This window comes from Schistocerca gregaria, chromosome 3, assembly GCF_023897955.1.
Source record: "Schistocerca gregaria isolate iqSchGreg1 chromosome 3, iqSchGreg1.2, whole genome shotgun sequence".
Lineage (NCBI taxonomy): Eukaryota > Metazoa > Arthropoda > Insecta > Orthoptera > Acrididae > Schistocerca > Schistocerca gregaria.
In genome coordinates this window covers 183,111,848-183,123,761 of record NC_064922.1, presented here as the reverse complement: position 1 = coordinate 183,123,761, position 11,914 = coordinate 183,111,848, and the positions used below count along the sequence as shown (strand labels likewise).

At 37.1% G+C, this 11,914-nt stretch overlaps 1 protein-coding gene across 1 annotated transcript; it reads right to left on the bottom strand.

The window, feature by feature from the left end:
* Window positions 1–4,462: 4,462 nt before the first annotated feature.
* On the bottom strand, window positions 4,463–11,382 carry LOC126354070 (uncharacterized). Its single transcript, XM_050003444.1, has 3 exons — window positions 11,166–11,382; window positions 6,425–6,639; window positions 4,463–6,345 (listed from the first exon to the last, which is right to left on the bottom strand). Exons 1-3 carry the CDS (start codon window positions 11,350–11,352, stop codon window positions 6,331–6,333), a joined length of 417 nt encoding a protein of 138 aa, XP_049859401.1. The 5' UTR covers window positions 11,353–11,382; the 3' UTR covers window positions 4,463–6,330.
* Between the last annotated feature and the right edge of the window lie 532 nt (window positions 11,383–11,914).

The window sequence follows — 11,914 nt, the reverse complement described above, 5'->3', positions numbered from 1 at the left end:
GTGCCATATGGTTTTTATTTTATTGTTTGAGTTGCTAATTTTTTGTGCATAGTGCAACTGTTTGGCCTTGTTGGTTACACTTGTTAGAATTTTACAGTATTTCTTCTAATGTAACTTTTTTGCTGGGTCTGTACTAGTCCTCTGTTGTACGTACAGATCTCTTTTTGGTACATGATATTTTTATGTCAGTAGTTAGCCACTCTTTCCTTTTACTACAGGTTGGTTTGATTGTAATCTGTCTTTTGAGGAAAGAAGCTTTAAAATGTTTAAGGAATAAGTTCAGAAATGAGTTTAACTTCTCATTCACTGTGTCAGCCTCGTATACTTCGTCCCATTGTTCATGGCATAAACTATTTCTGAACAAGCCAGTAGATTCAGCGTTTATTGATCTAACATGTTTAACTTCGTTACAATGTGCCTTGTGTTGTTTTTCTGTGGCAAGTTTTAGGGTTGTCATTTGACCATTGTGATCAGACAGACCATTTGTTACTGCCCGTGTCATCACTTCATTGTAATTTGTGGGACCTTGAGACAGATTATCAATCAGGGTTGCTGTGCCCATATACTTTTGTTAGAAATGAGATCATGGAGAGCAGATTGAAGGTTAACAGTGGTGATTCTAATAGTTTCTGGTTGTTATTTTTTGTAAGTTTGTTAGTCACCACATATGATGACATTACGATTGTTTCTATAAAGTTTAGTGAGAACTGTTTCTAGCTGAGAGAGAAATTTTTGAATGTCTCCCATATGTGACCTGTAAACTGTTACTATGATCAGGAACTGTTTTTCAAGCTCTAATTTGACTGCACAACATTCAAAGTGCTGTTCAATACAGTATTTAGATAAATCTATAACTTGGGACCTAATAGTATTGTGTGTGTGAATTGACACTCCGCCTTGTCTTAAATTGCTCCGACAGTAGGAAGAATCAATTTTATAACTATTTAAATGTAGCTGATTAATTTCTGTGGCTTCCAAGTGATGTTCAGTTAAGCAGAGCACATCACGAATAATTCCCTCTGTGTCAGCTGTTTTTTGCAGTGAAAGCAGCAGCTCTTCTTTTTTATTCAAAAGACTTCTTATATTCTGATGCTATATTTTTAAACAATATAGCTTATCAATTGTATTTTTTACTGGTTCCTTAAATTATCAAAAGGTACAACATTTTCACTGTGCTCTCTTCTGTTCTTTAGCCTAAAAAAGATCTTATTTGAGTGCTGAATATTACTGGAATGTGTTGCTGTGGAAAAAAACCACTTTTTCTTTTCTGTGGTTGGTGATGAAAAAAATTTTGTCATGACGGTTGAATTTGCTGTAAAACTGTTGCCTGTGCTTCTTTCAATTAGATTTTGTGCTAGGAACCTTTTCCCAAGACTGTTCAAATGAAGCCCATGTGAGGTATGGAATCTTCGACCAACACCACTTACATCTAGAACATTTACATTTTTAAACTGTTTACATACGTTTGAGAGCTCTTCATTTGCAAGTTTGATCTCTGTGTTCACACAAGACGACTGATGTAAGTCGTACCTCTGTGGAATGTTTACATATATTACATTTGTGTGTCCTAGATAATACAAGCACTTCTTTAGTTCTTGGCAGGCTACTGATGTTTCATTGCGGTACATGTCATTAGAGCTGCCGAGTAGTACAATGAAATCCTTGGATGACAACTTAGCGATTTGTTCTGAATGTATATACGTACATATTTGAGAGAGCTGCTCCAGGCTCGACAAATCCTGTTGCCTTCAAAGTTTCAGCAGTTTCATTTATACGAGAAGCAATCTCTCGACCGTGACTATCGGTAAGAAACACAAGCGTCCTCGGAATACCATAATGCGATTTATGTTGACAGATGATTTTCGGGACAGGAACAGCAGCATCACACGGAACTTGATCACCTTGTTGAAGTTCAGAAGCGGTAGTGCTTCCAGGAAGAGTTACTGCATCATTCGATGATTGAGAATGTTCTGTATGAGCTTCAAGAGCATCATCGTTACATCGTAAGAATCGTGCCATCGCAGACTAGAATGAATTTTGAAAGAATCGTAGGAATCTATCCGCAACGTGAAATTGAATTGCAGGAATCGAATCTAGAAAAAGAACGTGTTGCCCAATTATAATCTGCGAGGAGGGGAAGTGATCAGCGGATGGTTCCGGTTCCGGTCAATGACATCAGGTCGCCCCTCACCATGGAAGTGGCAGGCGCGACAGTGTACGGCTGAACGCACCCCGCTGAATTCAAAGTTGCTGCCAACTGTTGCCCAGTATTCCACGGGATCATGGAACAAAATTTTTCCCGGCATCCATGCTTAAGACACACGGCTATGCAATGCTGCCAACTATATGTTCTGAACTAAGATTCTGGGTGGTTTCAGGTTTTATTAACATTTCGGTCACGAACTGTTGTTCTATGGACTCAGTTTATTTACACTGTTCATAGGTTGGTACGACACACTGTCTACTGTCTCTGTATTCAATTTCAACCATAGATACTTAGTATTCAATCAAAGAGCAAATATCTCTGGAGTGAGCATTCACATGCACAGAACAGATTTAAAATCAAAACAAAATTTGTGTTCTCAACACACATTGCCGGCTTCGTCACGTGTTCTCGGGACGTGTGTTTGTTCGTATAGCGCCCTGTATATTTAAAATGTCACTACATCCCTAGTACAGACGGATTCTTTTCGTACGTGTCGTGGATTATTTATATATGTTGCGCAGACATTTTAACAGTATCCCTTTTATACCGGGAATAAACCAGTTACGTAAATTTTAAGGGCAAGTGATATTGCATTCTACGTCTATGCGATAGGTGTCAGTTCAGAAAAACTCGATTTTTGCTAGTTTTCGGTATGATACGGCACGTTATAGTATTACAGAGCCCGACGTACATTTTTGCAATGATAGTCTTTCAAAACGACTTGACAGTACGCTAGTACTTTGCAAGTGTCCGAAAAACACCGAATTTATCACACATTAGCGATTATATCCCTGATAATTCGACCTTTTTTTCTGCGTATTTATTCACAGCTGCAAAATACTAACGCGAATTCTTTACAGACGAATGGAAAAACTGGTAGATGCGGACCTCGGAGAGGATCAGTTCGGATTCCGTAGAAATGTTGGAACACGTGAGACAATACTGGCCCTACGACTTATCTTAGAAGAAAGATTAAGAAAAGGCAAACCTATGTTTCTAGCATTTGTAGACTTGGAGAAAGCTTTTGACAATGTTGACTGGAACTCTCTCTTTCAAATTCTGAAGGTGGCAAGGGTAAAATATAGGGAGCGAAAGGCTATTTACAATTTGTACATAAACCAGATGGCAATCATAAGAGTCGAAGGGTAAGAAAGGGAAGCAGTGGTTGGGAAAGGAGTGAGACAGGGTTGTAGCCTCTCCCCGATGTTATTCAATCTGTATATTGAGCAAGCAGTAAAGGAAACAAAAGAAAAATTCGGAATAGGTATTAAAATTCATGGAGAAGAAGTAAAAACTTTGAGGTTCGCCGATGACATTGTAATTCTGTCAGACAGCAAAGGACCTGGAAGAGCAGTTGAACGGAATGAACAGTGTTTTGAAAGGAGGATATAAGATGAACATCAACAAAAGCAAAACGAGGATAATGGAATGTAGTTAAATTAAATCGGGTGATGCTGAGGGAATTAGATTGGGAAATGAGACACTTAAAGTAGTAAGAGTTTTGCTAATTAGGAAGTAAAATAACTGATGATGGTCGAAGTAGAGAGGATATAAAATGTAGACTGGCAATGGCAAGGAAAGCGTTTCTGAAGAAGAGAAATTTGTTAACATCGAGTATAGATTTAAGTGTCAGGAAACATGGACGATAAATAGTTTGGAAAAGAAGAGAATAGAAGCTTTCGAAATGTGGTGCTACCGAAGAATGCTGAAGATAAGGTGGATAGATCATGTAACTAACGAGGAGGTATTGAATAGGATTGGGGGGAAGAGAAGTTTGTGGCACAACTTGACTAGAAGAAGGGATCGGTTGGTAGGACATGTTTTGAGGCTTCAAGGGATCACAAATTTAGCATTGGAGGGCAGCGTGGAGGGTAAAAATGGTAGAGGGAGACCAAGAGATGAATACACTAAGCAGATTCAGAAGGATGTAGGTTTGAGTAGGCATTGGGAGATGAAGCAGCTTGCACAGGACAGAATAGCATGGAGAGCTGCATCAAACCAGTCTCAAGACTGAAGACCACAACAGCAACATTTATTTTCTTGGTTTTGCGAGCTAAAGCACGATTTTTCTTACTGGTGACACTTTGAAGTATTTATTTTACGTATTTGCTCCCAGTTTATTAAATAAATAGTAGACTGAGTGGGGGTGGAGGGCGGTGAGGCGATCGGAGAATAAATGTACTGTAATACAGTTGGTTATGTAACAGTGAACAAACATAACACCATTAAGGGAAGTGGAAAATGACACAAACGAAAAAGTTTGGGAACATGTTTACTAATATTACACGCTTCTTGATCAAATGGTGAAGGAAATAAATTGAAGGTAAAATATAATTTACCATATCTACAAATTCCATTTTGTTCAGTCCTTCATTGCAATAAACATTAGCATATATTTAACTTAATGTTTACTTTCAGTATTCTGTGATCTAAAAAGTGTACGTACACACACACACACACACACACACACACACACACACACACACACACACACACACACACACACACACACACACACACTCTCTGCAATACAGTGCTTTCTAAATCTTTCTTACGACAAAACCGGAAACGATTCCACAATGTCATTCACATAGCCAGTGAAGGTATTTTGTAGAGCACTTGCTGTCACTGCATACAAATGATCATCCTCTGACAATTGCTCTACTGATTCCCAACAGAAATCAGTGTCACGTTTGCTGAACTGACATTGAGCACCGTTGTCACATCCAGTGGAACACAATTTGCTAATGCAGTAGAAGTCACTTGATGATGAACAAGCAACTGCTTGTAAGCTGCTGCAAATTGTTTTGCTGTGGGTTTGTTATTAAAAGCACCTTTACTTCTAATACAATTAAACATTTCTAGGTGATCTTGGCTGAATTTGTACGTCGGCAAAAACTCTAATTTTTGTGTTTTTATCAAATTGCTATACAAATTGAGCACTCTTCTTACTGTCATAAGAAATCCCAGGAAACCTGATTTCATATTTGTGTCTAGTATTTTCACTCCATTAGGCTGGCGCAAGGACTTGATATAATTTCAGTTTCATTAAGGAATTGGAAAAACCCCAGAAAAGTGTTGTAGGGACATTGGAGATTTCAAGCCTCTGCTTAAAAGATTACGGCTATTGAGAATATCAAACAAGACATCAAAAATTTTTAGGAACTTAACTGTTGCTTCAGCTCTTCGAAATTTTGGATCACACCTATCCTCCATGTATTCAAGGGCTGTAGCCACACTGCAGCTGAGAGTTTGTGCAGCAAGTTTCACTTTCATTTTCTCCCGCTGAACTTGTCTTGCCCTTAGCTCAGTTGCTGCAAAAAGACCTTCTTTTACTTGTACTTCCTGCAATTTTACAGTGTAATCTCAATTGATTACATTTGACTGTCTAAAATAAACTGTCTAGATGCAAAAGTATTCCTCATTAACTTCAGCATGTGACAAACGTCCAGTACAATATATTATCTTTTTACCAGTTCCCTTGTGGATGAAATAATTCTGAAAGCCTTCACTATTTACATCCAGATTAGCACCTAGTATATGAGTCATGGTTAAATTGCTACTAGCACCATCCAATGTTAAGGAAACAACTTCCAAACCAATATCTGCAATAAAATCCAATAGTAAATTGATGAAGTTTGCCCTCTCGGAAGCTCCCAAACCATTGACAACAAAATAGCCAATTTGTATCTTCCAGTGTCCATAAATAGCATTTAGCATGAAAACCCATGCTTCTTTTGCAACTGGAAGCAGATCGTTATCCAGATCTGTCCCATAATCTATGTAGCCGTTGAACTTTTGCCATCCCATTCTACATGTTGCCTAATCACAATTTCATCCACCATCATCGCACAATGTAGTTTGAGCTCCTTACTTGACGCTTCAGCAACTTTTGCTTTTAAAGAAGTTATAGCTTCTGAAGTAAAGTCAGCTAACCCATTAACAGCATTATACCACTTTCTCAAAGTGCCCTCATGAGGCAAAGTTAGGTCAAAAGTTTCTCTTACATAAGTGTAAGCTTTTGTAAAATAGAATTGAAGTGTCAGAGCAAATGTTGTTAGTTCTGGTAAGTATTGTCCCTTCTCCTTGCCCGACAAAGCCCTGTTAGCCAATTCTTTTGAAGGTCATTGTAGTGAGGCCTGAAAAAAACAAACTTATCAAATTCCTGTTAATACTATTCAGAATGAAATAATAATTGGACACAATATTAATATTTACCTCTAAAACTTGACACACTTCATCTGAAATACTTGTTTTTGCCTTTAACTCATCAAGCAAAGAAGACAAGGAAGTTACTTTCTTCTTGCTCCGTGTGTTCTGAATTCTCAGAATATCAATCCTTCGCTTTTGCGCAGCTACTTGCTTCCTTGCAGTAGATAGCACTTTTTTCGCTTTTGTTATCCTTATCTTCTGGTGTGAAGTCTCCCACATACCTGTAGTAAACAATCTTTATTTAGGTTAATGACCTCTACTAAACAATTTTTATGTAGGTTACTGAAAAACACAGTGTCTATCTTTTCTTTAATGCAGTACTGTTACAAACTGCAATAGATGCAGGCATAAAACTCTCTGACAATCTATATATGAAAATAAAATTTTCTGGCAGGTAACAGAAGTGGCGTTTCTCCTTAACAATTCCTTCCATGCCATGAATTTATTCTTCAGTAGAGATAGTAGTTTTTATAGAAAACTACCTGTACATTACCAGCATGGACCCATATAAATATTACATTTTAATTTTTTTAGTTGTATACAAGTATTCTACGTATGTTGTTTTTCACACGTTTTAACATCATAAGGTTTATCATGAATTTCAGCTATGGAACAAGTAGGCCTGACTACAGTATTAGTTAGAAATATTTTACTTCTCCTGTATCGCCTTTTCCTGCTTACTAACATGGAGGGCATGGAGTCAGATAGCAAATTCTCACTTTCAACATCCACCATGGGCCCATCTTGACTTTTTGCACTATTATCACAGGTTTGTCAAGGTTTCTGAGTGTAAAGATGAAACATAGACCTCAGTGTACAAGCCTATGCCAAATACTCATTTTCTGGAGCCACATCTTTGCTCATTGTTCATCCTTCGAGGAAACTAAAATATAAATAGCACATAATCATTCTCCATGTCCTGGACACACTTAACATGGTCCCTGCTGTACCTTTATAATAAACAAAAATGTTTAGACACACACTGTACGAAGACAATTACAGACTCCCACTCTACTGAATTTATCTGTCTCCCGTCTTTCAAATCTATATACATCATCGGCAAGTCACTGATAAATGCATGGAGGATAGTATTTGCTGAAACAACTAACCATTCCCTTTCCTGTTCCACTAGCAAGGAAGCGGTTGTTTGCAAGCTTTTGTGCGAGCCGTAATATCTATTATATAGTCATAAAATCGTAGAAAGTAGGTCTACAGAATCAAGTCTTAATTATAATGCGTCTCGAAATTTTTAGACGTATACAGTGTCTATTACTAATATAACTACAATTAGAGCTACATGGTATGTAACTATGAAAAGTTACTATCCGTCCATTCACATATTTTTCTTTGCTTTCTTTGCATCTCAACAAAACTCTTGATATTATAAACTTCAAACTCTGCGGAGAGCACACGCTCAGCGAAGTCCCGAAAACACGTGACATTCCTGGTTTAATGTTGACAACATGGGCAGAACGCAATGCTCACTCAATAATAATAATAATAATAATAATAATTTTATTGTCATTCAGCTGGTTACAGCAATAGACAAAGTCAAGAGCTTATATTTCTACATAAACTACTATATCGATGTAAATTGGTTTAAACATAAAATAGGTACACATTAGAATACGGTATTTTCATCTTTAAAAAATTCATCAATGGTGTAAAACAGATTGTTCACTAGTAGCTTGTATAATTTAGCTTTAAAAATATTTACAGGCAGTTCTTTAAAGTCAGCACTTAGAGTCTATTAAACATCCTTAGTCCGATAACTAGGTAGGAGTTCGTAGATTTTGATAATCTACGATATGGTACGTCTACAGATGTTCTTTTTCTAGTATTATGGCTATGAATATCATTTCTCAACACAAAATTAGAGACATTGTTTCTAATGTACAATAAAACATTGTAGATGAATAAGTTTATTACTGTAAGACACTGCAATTAATAAACAGAGGTTTACAATGTTCTATTTTATCGGAATCCGTTATTATTCTGATCACTTTCTTCTGTAAAAGTAAAATGTCATTTACATGACAGCTACTACCCCACAGTAAGATTCCATAGGAGATGATGCTTTGGAAGAAGGCAAAATATGCTGATCTCACATAGTCATTGGGGACATGTCTTTTTAAATTTCTAATTAGATAAATGACTCTTGAAAGCTTAGCCAATATATTTTTAATGTGTGGTTCCCATGTTAATTTATTGTCAATAGTAACACCTAAAAATTTAACAGTTTCTAATTCTTGGTAATTGGGAATCTCTTTGAGGCTAAAGTGTCTGGGTTTTGTTTTCATTTAGTAGGAAGCCGTTAGCTTTGAACCATAATGAGGACTGAGCAAGGGTATTTTCAGTCAGTGTTTTTAGTGTACCTAGATCAGAGCTTTTATGTAGAAAAGTTGTGTCATCAGCATACAATATTGTGTGAGAATTTATGAATAAGGGCAGGTCATTAATCATTAGTATAAACAGTAAAGGTCCAAGCACCGACCCTTGAGGCACTCCGTACCTAACATTAACCAAATTTGATTTCTCCCTACCAATGCACACAACTTGTTGACAGTTCTCTAGAAAAGACCTGAACATATTTATACTGTTGTCATCAAAACCATAGTAAACTAGCTTTTTCAGCACAGTGTCATGGTCTACACAGTCAAAGGCTCTGCTCAGGTCACAAAATGTAGCCTGGGCATAGTCCCTAGCCTCGAACACATCTAGGACTAATTTTACGAGGGAGTCCATTGCATCCGTTGTGGATTTACCTTTTCTAAATCCAAACTGTTTATCACTAATTATATTTAGTTTACCCAAGTAGACACTAACTTGCTCATACATAATTGTTTCTAAAATTTTTGAAAAAACTGGGGTTATGGATATAGGTCTGTAACTAGCGGGACAGTTCTTTTCCCCTTTTTTATATATGGGCACAACTCTAGAAATTTTTAGTATGTCAGGGAACTTACTTTCAACTAGGCATTTGTTAACACAGTAGGTTAAAGGATAAATCACACAATCAATAACATCTTTCAAATAATTAACTGACATATCATAGTAATCAACACTAACTGAAGGTTTGAAATTTTTTACCATTTTTAGGATATTATTTGGGCTCACTTCCGTGAAAGTGAAGGTGCTCGGGGGAAGCTTTTCAAAACAGCTGTCCATAATGCTAAGTGCATTTTCAGGGGGTTTGTTTATTGAACTACTAATTTCTTCAATGTACTGGATGCAATATTTATTAAATTCTTCTGGGGTAATGGCGATTTCCTCTTTGTATTTAGTGTGTGCAATGGAGTTTATTACACTCCACGCCTTTTTGCATTTATTGTTAGATTTTTCAATGTTTACTATGTTATGCAGTTTCTTTGCTTCATTTATTGCCTTCCTATACTTGTATTTAGCTTTAGCATAGAGTTCTTTATGCAGTTCTGATTTACTGGATTTGTACAGACTAGAATACAGCATGACAGTATTTTTCAGTTGCCCTAACTGTGGAGTACACCATTCCTTCGTTTTCCTTTTCTTGTAATTACTACTAATATTCACTGTACATTTTTTCAGAGGGATGTTATTTTCAAATATATTTAAGAATACGGAGAAAAACTTGGTGAAAACGATATCACCTGAACAGTGTTGAAACCTATTAAAACGTGTGTCCCAACTGAAATAAGTGAGGGCATGTCTAAACCTATCCACCCTCTCTTTGCTCACTGGTCTAGTAATCACAATTTTAGATTCTCGTTTAGTGCAGTCTGAAGTTACATTATTAAGACTAAGATATACTGCATCATGGTCTGAGAAAGGGAAACCAATTACATCAGTGGACATACAAGTTCTCTTAATATTTGTAAATATATTGTCTAGACAGGATGAGCCTCTGGTGGGTTTGCAGTTAACATAGTACAGGTTAAATTGTCGAAGCACATTTTGGAGCTCTGTCACAGTTTTTCTGTCCCGCAGGACATCAAAACTTGAGTTGATATCCCCTCCAATGACAATATTGTATTTTTTCCATTTTGGTATACATATGTACATTAAGAGTTCAAGTTTCTCCAGAAAGATATGTGGGTCACCACTACGTGGCCTGTACACTACTACTACTACCATTAGCTTAAGGCTCTCAATTACTAGACCCGATATTTCAAAATGCATTTCATCACAAAGGGTATTGAGATCCATCCTGCCACAGTTTGGTGCAAGAGGTGTTTTTGTATATATTGCTACCCCACAACGTAAGTGCTGTTTTCTACAATAGTAACTTAGTAGTGTGTAATCCTCCAGTACTTTGTACCCAAGCTCATCCTCTTTGCACCAATGTTCACTTAAACAGAGAACATCTACCACGTTTTCATTTGAAAATTCATTGACTATTACGTTTTTATCTGTCATACCCTGAATATTGAGGTAGCATATTTTGAACCCTACTTTAGGCATTTCTTCTTTTGTATATTCTCTTAGTTGACATGACCTAGTATTACCGCATGAAAGTTAACCAGGTTGTGTCCTTCCATTACTAGAACACCCAGCCTGGTCTATGCATACAAGTTTTTTGTCATCTCAGTTGAAACATAATCCAAACACATTACTGGTCTTTTTTCCTTCTCTAGCTTATCCAATACTATTCCGAGAATTGTATCATTTAAAACACATTTACCTAGCTTATTGAAATGTTGCCCATGCTTGGTATGCCATTCTCTGCTACAACTAATGGTGTTAATTAAGGAAACATTCTTAAAGTGCTTACAGATAGCTTTGTACTCCTTGTTGGTCTGCTCCACTTCCTTATTCACGCACGACCACTGGGGCAAATCGTGTCGATGAGGAACATTAACAACAATCACGTTGGTGTGGGTTAACACTTCGAGAGTCTTCTTCAGTGTCGAACTAGCTACCTTCCTTTCATTTCTGCTGACGTCGTTTGCTCCGGCCATTACCACTACAAAGTCTCTGTCCGCGAGGGCTGTGCTTTCTTTCTTTCTTTCTTGATTGATGTTGCAACGTCTCGTAGACCAGCTCCTGACTTAACAGTACCTTGTATTTCAAACTCGTTAATCACACGAGGTCCGCGTTCCGTTAACATAGCTGCTAATCCTCTGGCGTAACTGTCTGAATAAATCTTAATTTTACGTTTTTTCTTGTACCTTACTTCGCTGTTCGCTAAGTTTTGAGTGTCCTGCACCACATTATCAGATGAGTATGCTGATACAGTTTCTATGTCATCTGTGTTTTGAAGCGAATTATATTTGTTATTTAATGGTAACAGAATGTCCTGCCTATGTTTATTGTTAATATGTTTGTAAGAGCTCCTCTTCGATTTTACAGTAACCCATTTACTGCTAGGCCTGTTGAGAGCCGTTTTAGTCGTAGCTTCACTTTCTGGCAATCCTTCCATGGGTTTGGAGATATTAAGACATAGCCGATGATCACTCTCTTCCAATTTAAGCTTGAGTCTTCTGTTTTCATCACTCAGAATTTTTGTTTCCTCTATGTTTA